Source organism: Cyprinodon tularosa, unplaced genomic scaffold (assembly GCF_016077235.1).
Source record: "Cyprinodon tularosa strain WSP-4 unplaced genomic scaffold, ASM1607723v1 ctg107, whole genome shotgun sequence".
In the NCBI taxonomy this organism is placed as follows: Eukaryota; Metazoa; Chordata; class Actinopteri; order Cyprinodontiformes; family Cyprinodontidae; genus Cyprinodon; species Cyprinodon tularosa.
In genome coordinates this window covers 1,306,180-1,326,039 of record NW_024037860.1, presented here as the reverse complement: position 1 = coordinate 1,326,039, position 19,860 = coordinate 1,306,180, and the positions used below count along the sequence as shown (strand labels likewise).

General features: G+C 38.6%; 1 protein-coding gene across 1 annotated transcript in view; it reads left to right on the top strand.

Annotated features, from left to right (window-relative positions):
• Window positions 1–8,943: 8,943 nt before the first annotated feature.
• emc2 (ER membrane protein complex subunit 2) overlaps window positions 8,944–19,860 on the top strand; it is a 36,625-nt gene continuing 25,708 nt past the window's right edge. Inside the window, exons 1-4 of the mRNA XM_038288793.1 lie at window positions 8,944–9,050; window positions 9,685–9,798; window positions 16,627–16,691; window positions 19,210–19,295. Of these exons, the coding sequence (XP_038144721.1) occupies window positions 8,984–9,050; window positions 9,685–9,798; window positions 16,627–16,691; window positions 19,210–19,295 (332 nt within the window). The 5' untranslated portion in view covers window positions 8,944–8,983. The remainder of the gene's footprint in view (window positions 9,051–9,684; window positions 9,799–16,626; window positions 16,692–19,209; window positions 19,296–19,860) is intronic.

The window sequence follows — 19,860 nt, the reverse complement described above, 5'->3', positions numbered from 1 at the left end:
TATACAGCAACTGATGAGAGGACGGGTCCTTCCAAGTTTTCACACAAATTCTAAAATCATTACTGACATGTGGTAGATGAGTGCCAGAAAGAGACCCAGCTGAGGGAAAGTTTCTTAAACCCTTCAGTGTCTGACCCACAAAATAACACGGAGACCAGCGATAGCCCATTATTCATGGGTCATTTACACTAAATTAGCTTTCAACCTAAATCAAAATAACTACCTAATCGAACCCCAAATGACCCTTGAGAACGATCATACTATCATTTGAACTGCTGTTTCTTTTTAATTCAGTTCAATTCAGTTTATTCATGTAAGACCAATTCACAGCAGGTTATCTAAAGACACTTTAGATAGAGAAGGTTCAATCAGATCATCCATTCAGATGCTAAAAAGTTTTCTGAGGAAACACATCTGATTGCATAGAGTCATGAACTTTGCAGAACATTCTCCTGGATGAGCATGTGGCGACAGCAGATATGCTGTAGTGTTTCATCAGTGACTTTACAGCATCATGCATGCATGCATGCATGCGGTGACAGTAGAGAGGAACACCCATTAAATCCAAGTGTATCGTATTTGACACATGAGTTTTTGAGACCTCAATATCACCAGTGTGACATTTTTGTTCCTGAAAAAACCAACTCACACAATCAGACACATATAGCAAATAGAAAACGTATGAAAGATAATACAGAGATGCCTATTGTATCAAAAGTGATGCAAATATATGATCCAATTTAACATGTACAACTTTTTTGTTTTTTATTTTATTTGTCAGAGAATTCAATGACAACTCTAATTTTAAGAAATTGGAATTTTCTGTTATTTGATTAATTGTTCCAGGCTTAAAAGGGTTTTGACTTGATGATTTATCAAACGCATTGCAACTGCTTCTTAGATTCCGCTTTCCTTTGACTTGTTATTATTGTTAAATTTATCTTGTTATATTGGCGGCTTTAGGGTAAAAGTTGTAAAAGTAAATCCCTTTATTGTCTCTCAGTGGGGAAATTCACTCTCTGTATTTAACCCTTCCCCTTGGGGAGCAGTGGGCTGCCATTGTGTGGCACCCGGGCAGCAGTGTGAGGTTAAGGATTTGCTCAGGAAACCAGAGTGAAGGCTGTTGGGAGGGATCAAACCGGGTACTTGTAACCTTCTCAGAGCACAAGTGCACTGCTCTAACCTTAAAAGAGCTCCTGTGTGTTGCTGAATGCGTGCATTGATGACTGAAAGACATCTTCTGCTTCCATCTACCTGTTTACTACAGTGTGTTGAATTTATAATGTGTATTTAAAGACATGTCAATTAGTGGAAAAAATTGCAGAGGGGATTATAAAAAAAGAAAGAAAGTCTAATCAACCAAAACTTACGCGACCCCCATGCAGTACCTCCGTGGACCCCCTTGGGGTCACGGACCCCCTGTTAAAGACCTCTGCAGTAAAAGAAATCTAGTATCGTATTTGCACCAACTAAAGAAAATAAACAAAAAATGTAAGTAATAAAATTTTACTTGAAAAAAGACATGTTACATTAAATAAAGAGATACATATTTCCCCTTTAACCACACACACACACACACAGTTGGTTGACAGTTACCGGTACGTTTAGGGGTACAGAGAGCAACGTTTAGCTAGCCTGTGCAAACTATTAAACAGTTAAACACATACCATTGATAATGATCTGTATTTTGCCTATTTTATTTGCACTTAATCAAGAAATCTAACTGGCTTTAGTGGCGACCATGTTTGCGTTTAATCAAGCTAATTCTAATTGGCTGTATGTTCAATATCAGAATATAATACCTTTTCCAATAAATCCTAAATCCCAGTTTTAATCAAGGAATGAAGTCCCCCTCCGGATTTGAGAACATTTTTGTTGTAAAACTGGTTGGATTTCCTATTTTCTGCAAAGGCTATTATAAAGTATTTCTCCCTGTTTTAGGTATCTAAACACTAAAGTAACACAATGCACACAACTGTTTTAATGAAATATAAAAGCAATTTAGCATACCTTTATGCTACTTTAATTCTTTTAAGCGTTATTGAAGGTCATTATTTTCAACAAAAACATGATCATCTGTTCATATTATCCACCTCAATATCGAGCCAGGGTTCTCAGAGGAGGTTTGGACCAATGGTTTATCAAAACTCTATGCGAAGCCAATAAAAGTGGAGTAAACATTAACACCAAGCCACAAATTGACACTGCAAATCAAAGCCTGTGTGTTTTCTCTATGGGATGATGCAAATAGTGATGGTTTGGACCACACATGACATCCAGGTTCAGTATTCGGATGCTGTCAGGACAGGCGACGCATTTCTGCATGCACAATCGTTATCCATCATTCTTCTTGTTCGCCTTGCAGAAAGTACTCCTCAAACCTAATGGGATAAACTCAAAAGGGTGCTGAAGACCCTGGCCAAATATTCCATGGAAAACCTCAACTCTTCAGTTCTCTGAAATCTTACTTGGTCAACAAATGAATCCAAGAGAGGAAGAGGAGATGACACTGCCAAAGACACCCACCACTGGCCTTGTGCTAATATCTGTCAAAATATAAATCAATATGCTCTGAAGATAAATGACCGGGCATTTATTGCTGCAAAGCCAAGCTTCTCTCTGCTGAGTTCAAATTTCAGCATCTCATATGAATTTCAATGATTCCTTTGTAAACTTTTTAGATATGCGTCACCTCACTCCGAGTGCACGTTGGGTTATAAATCAGCAGCCAGCCCTCTGGTTTCATAGCCTAGTGCTGACTTCAGCAGTGTCACACTCAGTGGCAGCGAGATGGAGGTTATCGACCAGGCTGATGGGGATGAAAACAACACAGATTTCTCTTGAGCACCCATGGTTCAGCATGTGTGCCGCACATGTTCCACTGCACAAACAAGGGGGGATTTGTTTCACACAGATTTGGATTATCATGCAAGGAACGCAGACAAGACAATTAATATTTGAGACTTTTTCAATATCCACCTCTGCTGTTTGATCCTCATATCATGCACTACTTTGGCTTTCTGCTTGTAGATTTCCTGCTCTTTTATGACTATGTCTTTAGTTACTGTAAATGTATTTTTCTTGGTGCTATATATTAAAACATTACTTACTTACTAGAAATATTAAATAAAAAGAGCAGTTTGACAACTGTATTATTTAATGTAGATGTTCGATCCAGTTCTACTGCCATGTGTGCTTGCTTCTTGTATTATTTTATTTAAGAGGTACTACTCAAAGGGTTTGTTTTGCTTACTGGGGTTATAGAATAAATCATCAATAGCACTATCCTCTCTCTCAAAAGCTTAATTTCTTCTTTAGAGAGAATTTCATTGAGTTATTATTCAAAGTTCCCACAAAACAAGAATTTCTGGCAGAATGAGAGAGTCCACAAGTTGCAATTTAATTCCTGGATAAAAATAGCAAGCTAAATATTCAGCGTTTGACTCTAAGTTATCAAAATTGCATAGTCAGTGCCAGATCCTCTCTTAGACATCAACCTCGCTCTTTAATAAGACCGCATGCTGCTTATGTAAGCTTCGGCTCAAATGTAAGTGCATCCAGTTTGACTTCCTTCTGTCATGCATTCCAATTCACAGGGCTTGTTCTGCTCGTGGGGAAATCCATTAGAGCTTGTTGTGAATACAGCACATCACCTGCCGTTTGTGCTGGAGCGTGCTGTCAGTAGTCATTTGCATCACAACGATAAATATTCATCTAGAATTAATGAGAACAAACGTTTAGTCTTTTAATTCAACCCAGCAACACACAGGATTATACATGTGGTAATACTCCGTCGAACATTCTGCAATCAGGGGTGTCAGGGGAGCAATACGTTCTGGTATTTGTGCCGTGTGTGTGCGTCAATTACCAGCAGGGTCCTGCTCTAACATGAGGGCTGACTATTTTTCTTGGCACCAGAATTGCAACAGTGAGGAGCAAGAGAGTCTCTGGGCTTCTCCATCAGGGTATGGATGAGGTCAAAGGTGCGATGGAGGGAGTCCATCAAAGGCAAAGCATGCTCCAAGTCATCTGCGCAGAGTTATCCGCGGTGAGGTGAAAGCAACTTGTTCGGTCAGGAAACATAATCAGATTTCAAAGCAAACACTTGAAGGCAGAGTCCAAACATTGCCGCTAATTGCACTAGCCTTCATTTTCCGCAACTCACTGTACAACACCAACGGAACAGAGGTCCCAGTGGAAAAGGACTGTTTTCAAAACCACAGGGAGCACCTCAACGTTACCTCAATTCCTGGGCCACAACTGTTCACTTTAGAGATTGCCAACTCTGATTGCTTCTGTCAGAAATCAAAATAAAATGTCTGTGAAGTATTTCTTCTGAATATTTCTTTTTTTTTTCTTTACACGTGGAGGCTGAGAAGAAAAACATATATAAGCTCACCCTGGGTGCCATATGTTGGGGTTTATAGAGCATGGAAATATGGATAAGAGAAAGTCCAAGTGATCTGCCATAGAGTTATACTACTACACAAGAAAGCTGCACCAAGTTAAAAAGGCTGGTTGTAATACTGACACATGAAATAATTATGGGAATGGATATTTCAGTAAATAAAGACACATTTGAATCATCCTTTTAAAAACATTGAATTGTTATGAAAAAAAAATGTATACCTGAGGCTTAATGCTTGTCTTTTTTGTCTGTTCCCACTCAGATTTTATGTGGGTTTGGTTCGATCTACCTTTGGATTAACTATAGCAGAGGTCACAGATTAGTGGGCCAGGGTCCGGAACCACCTGCTGGCTAATCCGGCCCAACCTGATTTAAAACATTTATAAATAACCGCATGTTATCTGACGACAGTGTCTAAATGTCACTTGGGCTGCTTCTCCTGTTAATATGGTAAAGCCTTCTGGAGTGCCCGGGACCAGGCTACACATGATACAAATTAGCCAATGAGCTGCTGTCAGTCTGGGTTGCTGCTGCTGCTACTTTTAGACACAGCAGGCAAACCTGTGGCAATCCGGGCGATGGGAAAGAAGGAGAAGAAGATGAGAAAAAGAGAGCAGAGAAAGTGTGGACTGCTGGAATATCCGTGCTGAACTGGTAAACGAAAAGTGAAATGGTGCTCAAAGATTACACTGAACATTTAGAGTATGTCTGGCTCAACCTGCTTCTGTGAAGCAGGATTCTCCACCACGAACAGAATCAAAAATAAATATGGATCCAGGCTCAAAATGAACACCTTGATATGTGCTTGAGAATGGCTTTGTCTCCATTCAAACCCAGGTTTAAAGCCTTGCAGGGCAGCAAAAAGCCCACTGCTCTCACTAAGCCATAAAAAAACACAGACACAAAAAAAAAGGTCAGTTAAGGTGTTAAGTGAGTCAGGAAATTGTCTATATACCAAACTGAAACATCCATCTATCAATCCACATTTTTCTGGATGGATTGATGGATGGATGAATGAAACTGAAATAGTGTACATACAAGGGAAGCATAATATATTGCTGTTGGCATTTGAATCGGCTGTTATTTATCTTTTTATAATACATTAATGTCTAACTACCCATAAATATCTGTATTTTGGTTTTTGTGTTCTCAACAATATGAAAGCATTCAATAAATATATATATTTTTGAGCTCATTTTTGGAGAATACAAACCCTATTGAAAGCGTTTGTGTTGAGTAACTGTAGGTCCATTAGCCGCAATGGAAATAATCTAAATACAGTTAAGTAATTTTCCCCCCAAAATAAGTGTATTTGTTCTTGGATTGAGGAAATAAAAGATACATTTTGCCAATGTAACAAGACAATTTACACTTAAAATAAGAAAACATAATTGCATTGTCTTACTCCAAGTGCATATTATCTAATTATCTTATTTTAAGAGTAAAAATACTTACTCCATTGGCAAACTATCTCATTTACCAACTCAAATTAAGGATAAATACACTTAAGTTAAGACATTTCAAGATCATTTTTCCAGTGCGCCACCCTTAAAAAAGGCCCACCAACTTTCATTACAAAGTTACACCCTTGGTATACATATTTACACAACGCAATTACATTTCAAATATGATTATGAAGCATTTCAAATAAACTTTTCAGAAAAACAATTTAAAACAGTACAGCAATTCAAAACTGAACTTTACAGAAAGTACCTCAATTAAAATTTCAGCAATGCTTTTATTCATTCATTTTTTTTATGAGAGTCTGTCAGTATCGCATATATTTTTCCTCCACTTCCTAATATATATCTGAAGGATCTGAGCCAAAGATCATAGGTATTTCAATCATCTAATGATATCACCCACTGTTACACAAACTTGAGTTCTTGTTGATAAATCTTCACACTGGAACGAAATCTAGATAAGTCATTTTTTCTTAAAATAACTGCATTTGTTCTTGAATTGGGGACGTAAAGAAGACATTTTGTCAATAGAACAAGATACTTTACATTTAAAATAAGAAAACAAAATTGCATTGTTTTATTTCAAGTGCATATTATCTAATATTATTTTAAGAGTAAAAATACTCACTACATTGGCAAACTTTCTCATTTACCTACTCAAATTAAGGGTAAATAAACTTAGCTTAAGAAATTTGTACTTATTTGTAGATCGTTTTTACAGTGCAGTATCATGCGGTTATTGCTATGCTTGATTAAGATCTTTGATGAAGCTCATCAATTTTATTTTTCTAAATATCCATTCTCTCACAGGGTTTTTAATAATTTCAGGCAATACTGAATGTTTGCTCCTTAAGAAAAGCCTTCGGTCTTTCAACCCGGCTTATTCTACCCCTTACCTGAAATGTAAAGAGTTCGAGATTGTTGTATATGTAAAAAATAAAATCACTGTAAATTCCTGCTGTTCCTAAGCTTTTAAAATCATTAAGAAAACTAGATTAAATATCATCCATGTTGGTTGTATGCTAAAAGGTAAAACTCAATCAGAACGTTTATAAAGTATTAGTAGAGGTTGGGCATATTTATACATTACCAGAACCTCCAGACCCCCCAACAGATTTCAGTAATTCTGTGAATGTCATGTATGTGGAAAAAGTTTAGTCAAATCACAAAAACCTGTATTTTTTAACAGGGAGGTTAGTCTCCTCTGTAATTTAGCTTGTTTGTATAATTTTAACCATGTGTGGATTGGAGAAAATCAACAATACAAGTGTTTGCCAAATGTTTGGTTTTAGAAATCAATGTAGTTGTTTTGTTGCATAATCCTTCCACCCTGAAAAAAACCCATCATTCAAATGCATCTTTCAAAGCCTCAAACTAATATGAGATTCATGTCTGTGATGTGTGTATGCAAACTTCTCAGCAGTATGCATGTCAAGAGGCTGTTTTTACCAACATAGCATTCAGCTGCAACCTAAAGTTATGAGCAGCGTATTCACATATGGCTTTCACCCTCATCTATCGAAATCCCAGGAGACACACCAGCTGCACGGTGTTTATTGCAGGTCATTATTAGGGCTTTGGCCCTCACAAGCACCTTGGCAGACAGAGGAAGCCCTCCACCCCAGAGGACAGAGTGTGATTGTTTTAATGTGGCTGCTCTGGTATTTGGTACTCCAGCAAAAACCCGACCACATATCAACCGACTGCCATGTGCAGACTTGAAAATTACAAGAACACCAATTGCCAGAGTGGAGCGTAACCCAAACTGTACATGGTGTTATTATTTGTATCCCTGGAAGAGATTATGACATTTCTCCTGCCAGCTTGCACTTGCCCATTACTGATGATGTCAGGGTGTTTAAGCATATCAGTATACGAAAGAACATCTCCTTGTTGCCCTTTCCTGGAGGAATATCAACAGAGTATGTAACACAAGGCTGTGTGCAGCGAGAGGCACTGGATATGACATTATATCTCGAAAATGTCCTTTGTAAGCAGGTTTGTCCTGACTACACATCAACAAGTGTGTAATGTGGTAAGAGAGAAGAACGTACGCAAGGAGTCGCTGTAAAGGGATGCGATTCACTAAGAGTCCAGGGGGAATTAGAGATGAAAAGGCAAATGTGCTTGAAAAGCAGTTCTCAGATTTTCCAAAGGAAAAAAAAAAATTGCGGAAGAGACAGACCTTGTAATCGAATACTTTGATAAAGATATGAAAGTTGATGAGGCATTGCCTCCTGATAATCATTCTGCATATTGCCGACACTGCGGAAGTTTAATCTTTGCTGAAATCATGTAGGTAGCATAAGCTAAAATTGGGCTTGTTGTAACCTGCTCAGCAGGTTTTCTGCTTAAAAGGTTTAGGTTAGATCTCGAAATAAATATCAAAGATATATGAAAAATATATGTCAATTATAAAACATATATTACTACTTAATCTATCATACTGTATATACTTTGAATATATAATTTAGATTTTAAAACCTTAGTGTGACAAAACTGATAACTACATCAGATTACCTTTATTAAATGTGGCTTGGGAGTCGTTTTACTGCACCATATTTTTTAATTTACACTTGATTAATATTTTTACAAAATATTGCTGCTCTTAGCTCAACTCACTGAGAGCACCTTCACTGACAAAAGAACAAGCATGTTAAAACAATCATCACCAGTCACACATAGACAGTTAAGTTTATGTTGAAATTTGTATTCTTTTTAAGACATAAACTTTAATTTTTAATGTTGTTTTCTGTCAGTCTGCATTTGCAGGTCTAATTAATATACAGCATACAGTACATATTATCACTGGAGGTAGTGATAATATGTACTGTACTGAAGTTATTCCATAGGGTTAATGTAAAAAAAAAAAATCTATCTATCTATCTATCTATCTATCTATCTATCTATCTATCTATCTATCTATCTATCTATCTATCTATCTATCTATCTATCTATCTATCTATCTATCTATCTATCTATCTATCTATCTATCTATCTATCTATCTATCTATCTATCTATCTATCTATCTATCTATCTATCTATCTATCTATCATCTTTTTTTGCTCAGGCACGCCTTCAGCCAGCTCTCTTGTGACGTAGAGGTGCCCTATGTTGCCATATGAGGGGGGAAGAAAGATGGCGTCACTGTCAGAAATGTACGATGTGGGATGGGAAGGTAATGTATTTTCTGTTTTGTTTCACAATGGCAGGCTTCATCTGCCTCTTAGACTTTTCAGATTTGTATTCGTAGTGGCACAGCGTGTAATGTTCGCTGTTTAACCGTTGAATTTTGATGGGAGGACGTCTTTAAAGAAGTGGGGAAATGTTAACTAGCATGCTGTGCTAAATGGTAAAAATCATGGATACGCAGAGAGGCAGGGTTAATAACTACCTGGTGGAACGATAATATGGTCTTTGTAGGACATTAATACAGTGTATAGTGTCGGTTTTCTGCATGAAGTCGCGTTTTAAACGCTAATATTCTGTCATGGTTACGGCTAACACTTGCTAATGCTGCATTAGGACACAGGGAAATGGTTTAAACCGTAATGCCAGCTTTGTTTATTATTCTCTTACGCCTCTCTAGTGATTTAACGTGCAAATTAACTAACTATATTTCGTGGTCATTATTGTCAATGGTTGTTTGCTGGGAGATACGAGGTTAAAATGTCTAACAGTCAAATGCTAACCAGCACTGGGAAAGGTTACTAGATTTTCTGCTGACATATATTCAGAGGTGCATGTGTTATAAGTCGAGTATTCATGCAAACTAAGATTAATTTTTTGTGGTGGTATATCTTTTTGTACAGAGATGAGAGACAAGCTACGTAAATGGAGAGAAGACAACTGCAGAAATAGTGAGCAAATAGTGGATGTTGGTGAGGAGCTCATCAGTGAACATGCATCTAAACTGGGGGATGACAGTAAGTTTTTATTTTGTTTTCAAGCCACAAATAAATCCTGTACTGTTCTTGAAAATGTATATACTTTTTTATTTTTGGGGGGAGTGTCAAAAAATGACATGAGCACCTTTTAATATAGTTATGTGTTTTAAGAAGAGAATAAAACAAAATTACAGTGGAAAACGATGTCAAGGGGTAAAGTAGTATTTATTAAAGGTGAAAGATAAAAAAAAAAATGTTAAACAGATCTCCTAAATGGGGATGGGTCAAATGCAGAGTGAATTTCCCCATTGTGGGACAATAAAAGGATTTACATACATTTAAATTTAGATAAATATTGCATGAACACATGGCGTGTAATGGTATATCTCCGTGAAGAGTCTGTGAAAGGTAGAATATACCTATTATTTTTAAATAACTGTATCAGTTGTACTCCTATAGGCTGATTTATACTTCAAAACCAGGTCGTCTGCGTAGGTGTCGCAGTGAACGCAGTGACATCCCCGCCCCTTCCGCAGACCCTCTGCTCCACCTCTCCAAAATTGTAGGTGACAGCAGACAGTGCCGAAGACAGGAGGCCTCTGATTGGTCAAATCTACATCCCCTCTACACTATGTGTATTTCCTGCTTGGTACCTTACCGGCTTCTTTTGTTTGTATGACCGTGATTGTGGAAAACGACTCGTGAATTTGGACCAGCTAGAAGAACAAGGTGTGCAAGAACGCTTTTTCCACCTGGATCCCTGCTTTTTTCGCCCTCATGTCCCTCTGTTGTCGGACAAACTTGCCCCCACTTCCTCACCTAACGCCTCGGCCGTATCTAGACCCACAGCTAGTTCGTGATTTTCCCCTTTTGCATTGTGGCATGGAATAAACATAGCGCAGACCACGCTTCAATATTGAGCATAAATCAAAAATGTCTGCGTTATACCTGCGACAAGCTCACTGCAACACACTGCTGCAGGAGTATAACCAACCCTTATGGCTTCTTTCCATTCTGCTATTCATAGAGATGACACTTAAAGTTAATATTATGTTGCCAAATAGCTCCCAAGCTATGGTCTCTAAGCAAGACTTGATTCTGCTTCACAGTCTTTCTGCTATAAATTATTATTACACCAGCTTTACTTTAAAAGAAATTACCTTAGCTGCAGTAAAACGTTGTGTTCTTTTAGTATCCACCACAGACATTCGAAGGAGCCTTTCTTCTCACTTAGTGACTGGGGAGCAGCTCTGCTCTAAACTCCAGTCACTCAGGACATTTCCATGGCATTTTAATTATAGATTCACCAAAATGAAAATTCTTTGCTCAAATCGGAACCCGACCCCCCCCACAAAAAACAAAAAAACAAAAATAGGAAACCAAGTTAGAAAGCAAAACACTCAAATAAATTATGTTAAATGGTAGAATCATGGCATTTATGGCTACAATGTGTGCTAACCTTAAGTAAAATCAAGGCATTTCAATAAATCAATTACAAAAGTACCAAAATATGTATTTATCACAGACATTTTTTTGTTTGTTTTGCCCTTTGCAGCACCAATGCTGCGTTTTTTAAACACCACATACACAGACAGAGTGGGGTTGATTGGTGTCAGTTTCATTTTCTGTCGTATTCATCTCATGATTTCTATGGCATCATTTTTTTTAAAAATTGATAACTGATATATTGGTCAATATCCAATATATATTTTGACCAGAATATATATTAAAAAAAAAACAAAAAAAAACATAACAACATGGACATATAGATGATAAGCACTGACAAACTGTAGTCTAACTAATATTGTGATAATATTCAACATATGATTCTAGATAAAGAAACGGAACACCAAAGTAGTGTTCAATAGATGGTGGATGATATATATCAGCCCATCGATTATGTCGGTTGAGTTCTATTCTGTAAATTGTGAAGGTTAAAAAGAACAACTGTTAAAGAGAGTGTTTATTAGGCAAAATATAGAACTCATTAAACTAGATTATTGGCATGATTAAATTATTGATATGTAAAAGAAAAAAGGCAAGAAGCATACCTGTTTGAAGGATATTCTTAAGTTCTTGCATTTTTTATTTTGCACTCGCTGAAACATTTTATCTGTACAGCAACTGCTGTTGCAGTCCATTAGGCCGTATAGTCAAGTCTGCTGTTGATTTGAAGGCATTTGAGTATTTTAATGACTGTTAACATAGCACAGGTCTTAATTATCCATGTAAGCTAACTGCCCTGCTGCCTTACTCTATAAAACGTCTCAAGTCTTTATGATCCATACTGTGCTTGTAAGTGTTAGGTTTATTCTTTTATACATCATGTGCATTGTTATTTTGTTAGTCAGATTAGACAGAGCAGAGGGCCTTCCTTCACATTGTGGATGTCACGGTGTGTACGGAGGTCATCTAATCAGGACAGCCTTCGTGTCTTTAAGAGTACACAGGATATTGACACATCTTGGAGCCCGACTGATAAAGGAGAGCTCTGAACCCTGAAGTATAGAAGCAAGCTGCATGAAGTTCAAGACATGGATGGCGTGTCAGTTTCTGATACGGCCAGCTCAACATCAACATGATGCAACACATAGACCCATGAGCTATAAGAAGCAGGTGATGACCTTGTTCGGGGCTCAAACTTTGCCGGACGCTCGCGGACGTGATTTTTGAGACCACAGCTGTGCAAGCTCTAAGCATTTTTCTCTTTCCTGTAACGACCTGATCTGGAATAAACTCTGTAATTTTTTACTCCTGTTTTTATAGTCCTTTTTATATGGTTTTACCCAGTTTGAGTTAAGAATAGTAAATAACTTGCTCCCAGGAAAAGAACCGGTGAGAAAGCTTCTTCCAAGGGGACAAATCCTTCTCATTTTAACATAAGGAGATAGAAACACTTGCCACGCTTTCCTTAAAACCAATGGAACTCTTAAATTAGCTGTGGAGTGAGAAAGCAATATTTAGAAAAAGTGGAAATTGTTAAAGTCAAGAAAACGAGTGAACTTATTTCTGGGCCTCTGCGTGCTTCATTTTGCCCACACATGGTGTCTAACTTACTAACTCCAAGAATAAGTCTTTAAGACTTTTTACTGCCAGTTGTTCATGATACTACAGTAGAATGTAAGAAAAGAAACATGTTTTACACATTTCATGGAATTAATCTTGCATCCTCTTGCTCTTAAGTCAGATTTTTATCTAAACATCTGTTTTTTATGTAATGTATTGAATAAAAAGCACAAAAAATGATTAATTTATAGAATTCTAAGTATAAGTATAACTGAGATAGCCATGCTGAAATGATGTGGTTTTAGATTAATTGTATTGATTTTTAATTTAATCTGTCTCTCAAATGAAAAGTTAATATGGATATTTTACACAATCAGCTAAGCAACAGAGTTAGTACATATACCTTTATGATGCGTTCACACCAGATGCAGCAGGTGCAGCAGAAGCAACGACTTTACATGCAAAGTCAATGGTTGACGCGCGTCAAGGCGCAGCAAAAGGTCCCGCAGCATGTTTTGAGCAGCAGGCGCAGCGCGTCGGGAGCGTTTAAGCATCTCACGAGCGCGACACACAGCAAACGCGCTGTTGCTTGAGATGGAAAAATTGAACTTTTGCTGCTCGACGCGCCGCGTCAACCAATCAGACGCTGATCTGGGAGCTGCCAGGGAGAGAGACACATCGCTGATGATACAGAGCGCTGCGATCACTCCTCTGAAACAGTTTATTAACGCCTAAATTAACTTAAAATGCTGAAACCTAGTGGCTCTAAGATGTTATGTCATGCCTTACTCTCGAGAAAATTCGTTACTCAATAACTAACTCAGTAGAAAATGTTTTTACTGTGTGGGGACCCTTTTTGAAGTACTCCCATCACTATAAATTGAGATGAAGATGTTTCCCTGTCCACCTTCCTACCTATGTTGAATTTGAATTCCAGTTAGGTTTTAAGTCTTTGGTGTTATCCAGGAACAGGGACCGACTGTACTATAACTGTTACTGCTGGTATAAGTTAGGGGTTTTGTTTCGTTGGTGTTGCTTTCCCATTTTGACTTTTTTTTTTTTTTTCCTGTACACTCTAGACTTAGATGTAAACATCACAGTGTGCAATGTTGTATGTTAAAATGAAAATTCAATAAAAATATTCTGAGGAAAAAAAAAGAATGCTGAAACCTGCCGACAAAGCGTGTTCGCTTTTATTATCCTGGTCCCTGCAGTTTGGATTATGTACATAAAAAAGGCCTTCCAGCCGCCGCGGCAAACCGCGAGGAGGCGACCGGGCCATAGGTTGCTGTTGAATGGGATTCCTACTGACAGCGCACCGCTGGTATGTGGGGGTCTGAGCGGCTCCAACAGAAATTATATTAGAAGGCAGGATCGTAATCTGAATGAACTGACTGCACTGATTGTTTTCAGGTGGATTTTCTCACTTTACTCCCACTGATCACAGCAAATATAGTTGCAAGGCAAAAAAGGATAGGGTAGCTCCCCACGACGCGCGTCAGACCCTGCATCATCATCTTTATTATTAATCAGGTTATAACTCTTAGGCAGCACAGCCTGAGTTTGCAGATTAGAAAACATATCAAGCTTGCCTTTTCATTCAGTACATTGAACATGGAAATGCTGCAGCCTGCCTGAGTTCATGGTAAGGTCAAAGTTAGAAACTTAGAAAAAGTTTTTAGATTCTCCACAGTTCAACCACCGATTTAATTTAATGGACACCATGAGCAAGAAAGCACAATTAATAAAGATATAGCTGTATGTGAAATTGGAATTTTTAAAATAAAGCTTTGACTTTCTACCTTTGAAGCGATCCTGAGGCCTAGATTGTTTATATTCTTTTTGTCCATAAGGGTGTACAGATCAAAAGTAATCCAGGATATTAGTAATAAAAACATTCCAGGATGAGAAAATCGCCTCCATCAGAAAAGTCCAATCCTCATGGCTAATGTGAACAGCCTTGCTAATTATTCTAGCTTCCACAAACATTTGCGGTTGATGTTTGGTATGTTTTGTTCCTCACCTTCCAGTTTATGCTTCTTGCTGAGGTTTGTTGGTTTGTTCAGGGTTGTTCGTCCCAGAGAGACTGTCCTGTATTAGATGCCTCTGTTTAAGATGATAAAAAAGGTTTATGGTGCTGCTGCCTTTAACTAAAATTAATTATTTGCCTGTTTATAGATGTTGGAGATCAACCTGTTTTTCAGTTTAGTCCCGTTTCTGACTGTGACTGGCTGGATGTGCTCTCTTCATCCTCTGACATGGGAGTTGGCTCGTAGCTCGTCTGCCTGACTGTATGTTTCCTTGATGGGGTCACCTTTTACAGTTGCTTTTTGTATCTCTGCTTCTGTCTCCATGAACCCCAGTCGGCCTCGGCAGATGGCCGCTCACACTGAGCCTGGTTCTGCTGGAGGTTTCTTCCTGTTAAAAGGGAGTTTTTTCTCTCCACTGTCACTTCAAGTATGCTTAGTGTGAGGGATTGCATTTGAGTCAATGAGTCCAGCGTTCCACCTTGCTCTTCAAGAGTCGTTTTCCACAATGGCAGTGATACAAACAAAACAAGCCAGTAAGGTAACAAACAGAAAATATGCATAGTGTAGAGCGGATGTAGATTTGACCAATCAGAGGCTTCCTTTCTGCGGTCACCTACAATTTTGGAGAGGTGCAGCAGAGTGTCGGCGAAAGGGGTTTTTGATTTTTTTTTTTTTTTTGATTTTATATACTCTAATAATCCCAGGGGGAAATTACTTCTCTGCATTTAACCCTTCCCCTTGGGGAGCAGTCAGCTGCCATTGTGTGGCACCCGGGAAGTAGTGTGGGGTTAAGGGTCTTGCTCAGGGGGCATATATGCTCCCCTGGGGGCATATCTGCATTCACTGCGACACACATGCAGACGACCTGGTTTCTGAGTATAAATCAGCCTTGATACTAAACTATGGAAGCTCCGGGGAGCCAAAATTTATGGCATTATACAAAATTTTTTTTTTTTTTTTTTTTTTTTTTTTTTTTTTATTAAATTATTATACAAAATTTTTAAATTTTTTTTTTGATTGCCTGCAACAAAAAAATAAAAATTTATTTTTTATTTTTTGTGCCCAGGCCTAGGTGGTAAGAGCTCAATGTTAAATCGTTCATGAAGTATTCTCTGCTTCCCCTGACTTTTTTTTTCAAACTTTTGTCTTCACTCAGTTTAAACATCCACTCTAAAGAGTTTTGGTGTTATTGCAGTTTGATACTGATTAATACATCTATCTGGCTACACTCAGAACGTTGCGTCGGCCATTGGGGTTGAAACTAGAGAGGAATAGATGTGGTCCTGGCAAAAGATTTAAACTTCCAGACTGTTTCTTTCTATATTAAAATTTTCGTCTTGATCACATTAATATAAAACACAAGCAAAGCAGAACTGATTCTTTAGAATTTTATCTAAAATAATCTTTCTATAACCTAAGAGATAAAAAATGGCCTACAATTCTTGGTAGTTTATTGCAAAATGTTTCTGGTCAGACAGATAAATCTAGTAAAAACTTTCTGGAACATATCCTGTGAGGTTTGAAGTAATAAAAATTAGATTCTATCCGTCCCCCCCTTTACCGTATTGTCACCTTGCTTTAAACAAATTCCCATTTCTACTAGAACCTGCAGTGTTTGGATTTGGGTAAAGTATCACACAGGGATTTACATGAACAAGGCTGCTTACAAGAGGGAAAAAAACCCCTCTTGCTGCTGCTGAGGGCAAACTTGATGTCGGTACATTAAGTATTTACTTTAGTATCTTCACTTTTTTTTGCGTTCATAGCAGCAGACAGGAAAATGGAAAGGTCATTTAACACTATCCTCTTTGTCTCTCTCTCTTCTGCCCAGTCTGGATTATTTATGAGCAGGTGATGATCGCCGCACTGGACTGCAGTCGGGATGACTTGGCTCTGGTAAATTTTTACCACACTTCCTCACACACCCAAAAAGCTTGAGAAGTTCATCGTTCAACTTGTCACAGCCAGTTGAGCTTTGCAGCACGCGCTCTGCCAGCTTTAGAAATGTCCTTTCTATCTGGCAGGGTAGCATTGCTCTGTCTGGAGCATGGAAATCAGACGGGGTGAAAAATGAGACGAGAAGCACACTTCAAGTGTTTACCATCCTTTTACTCATTAAGACTTTTTTTTTTATTTGGCACCATTAAACTTTATTAGATGTCTAAGTAGTCTTAGGCCTGAAAGTCTACATAACACAAAATAAATTAGATGGTATCAGGCATGGTTAGAAATGGATGTGATGACTTTTAAGATCAAATGAGTGACAGAGTACAGGCAGCGCAGAGCTCACTGATTAAATGAGTTGTCTGTTGGCTATCCAGTTGCCACTGTTAAAATAAAAAGGACCTAATTTGGGTTTATGGCTGGTGGAAACAATCCAAGTCCCTCTGGACTTTTCCATTTAATTCATTTTAATCCCCGGGATGTTCCTACAGTGCCTTGGGGAAGTATGTATAACCTTTGGATGTTTGTACATTTGTTTCAACCACTACCTTTAATGTATTTTATTGCTATGAATAATTGGGAAGTGTAAAGAAAAGTATCTTGTGAGGCTGGTTGGATTTAGATTTTCCCTTTCAACAGGCCAATTTATCTAATCAGTATGCTTGGATTGGATTGTTTCCATACTAGCTCTAGTTTTAGGTGGAGGGCTGTTTTGCCTCCACCCCACCCTGCAGCAGGTTTCCTTCCAAAGCTGCCATTAATATAGCTGCATCCATCTGCTTTTACTGAAGGACAAAATCCCTGCAGCACGATGCTGCTATCTGTTTTTATTAATTTTTTTTTTCCCTTTTTTAAAAATCTTTTTTCTTTTCAGTCTTCCTTAAAGAGGTATTACAGAGTTTTCTAATGATGCTGCCACCTGTGGCCAAAACACAGAACTGCAGCACTGGTAGCAGTTTGTGCCTGAGTCGAGCTGGATCCAGTTTGCTTCCAAGTATCCATAAAATCCATCTTGAATGTAATGCTTTGATTGTTTACAAGGTCAAAGCCATTTAACATTTGCATGCTTGACGTCACACCCGTAGAACAGTGTGGAAACTTGTGACCTGAAGTGGTTTCAGGAAAATAGGCAACAGGCTGAAGGGCAGATTAGACTTCTGCAACTGCACACATCAAATGTCGCTTGGGTCTGGTCGCGAACCAGTTTTGCTGGTATTTTTCTGCACCGTCGGTCTGGAATTTCTAGGGACGCACAGCAGTTTCCCGCCAAGGCGCAAGAGGGAGTCTTTTGGTGAACTTAGGAGAACTTTGGTGGATGGTCACAAGAACTTTGGCGGCGCCAGCGGGAGTGTTTATTTTCCAAAACAACAATGGTGCATCTGCAAGATATGACAAGGGTGGTTCTAGAGTTGCTAGACATCGAAGAGGAACAGGTTCTGTTAATGGAGTTGACAAAAAGACAAAGGAGGACATGTAGGTTGTCCATTGTAGTTGTTTCTTGGATTCTAAAAATGGCGCGCCCCGGCACAGAATTGAGAAGGACGACTACACAGACAACTGGAAAGGCATACCAAGGACAAATCATTTCAAAAAATTTTTGTCTGCGCGCTTCTGCTTGAGGTCTGCACAGGTTTGCGACCGTCCGACAGGATTTTTTTGAGGTGCTAGACAACGGTTGCAGAACCTCTGCGTGGGGACCGTGGTCGCTCACAAAGACAGGTTTCACTGTTGCAGAGGCTCTGCGTCAGAAGCATAAATTGGCCTTTACAGATACTTTTGTCAGTCTACTCATTGAATGGGGTTTAAGTCATAAAGGGTCAAATAAAAAGGCTATTTTAAAGATATTTTATATTTTTCAATAAAAACTTGCATAATGATATGTAGGCTGAAAGTTATCCTCTGGTAATATTCTCTGCAGCTCCTCCCGAGTTACTCCTGCTCCATTGGTAGGTCTTTATAGGTTTGCATTACTGCCTTCCTCTTTTTTTCAGATCAAGGGTTTGACAATATGCTGCTAATACAAAAAGAAACCACATTTTAAAAATTCTAATTCCTTAAGATGATAGCATTTTTTCCCACTCCACAACTACAGTTTTGTAAACAGGTTAAAAGATTTCCTTAAAGGAAAGTCTTCAGAGCCTATCCCCCTTTGACTTAAGGTTATCTTAACAAAGAAAATCACCACTCTGTGGAAAAAAGAAGAAAGTTAAACAAAAGTCCTTATTTTCCTCTTTAAAGCTACAAGATGAGTAACAGTCACTCAGTTGAGCTGCAGACGTGTGCTGGAATAGTGCCAGGTTGTTATACCAGTTAATTATGTTTATGTAAAGGAAATGGTGAACAAATCATCCGCTTCCACACAACTGATTACGATTGTAAATTTTGTTAGCAGCATGAGAGCAGGAGTTTCTTTGGATGTCAAAATACCGCTGCCTGAATCGGTCTGTCTTCTCTTCCCACTTCCTTCCAGACCTGTCTACAGGAACTGAGGAAGCAGTTTCCAGATAGCCACAGAGTGAAGCGATTAACGGGCATGAGGTTGGAAGCTCTGGAAAGGTAAGCATGGGGTAGCAAAGAGAGGGAGGGAGGGAGGCTGATATATTGGGAGATGAGGGAAGAAAAAGTGTTTGCAGGACCTAAATGGAACAGCGACTGGGGCGTGTTTATGTATATTACGGTGTGTTTATATTGGATTACCCAGCGTTCGTTGTGGAGAAAAGGGGAATGGAGAGCAGAGATGCAGCCCTGAGTGCTCCTGTGGGCCTTTAGCTTGTGTCAGGGATTCCCAGGAAGGAAGTGGTTGGATCCTGCTGTTACTCCAGGGGTCTCTGTCGTCTCTGGTTTCTATGCTATTCTCTCCTTGTTTCGTTGCTTCTCACTGCGTTTCTTTCTTCCTTCTCTCTATTTTTATACTTTACTGTGTTGTCTCTCTGCCATAAGGTTTTAACCCTGTAAAGGTTGACATGTTGCCACAGTCAGAATAAGGACCTGGACGTAGAAAACTAAATAAGTTATCTTCGTCTGCCCCGAGCCACAGTATGGATACCTCAATTTGTTTATTACTCTGCGAGGATCACCTCTGCTGGTTTATTGGTTATGTCAGTTTATGTGATAATTGAGA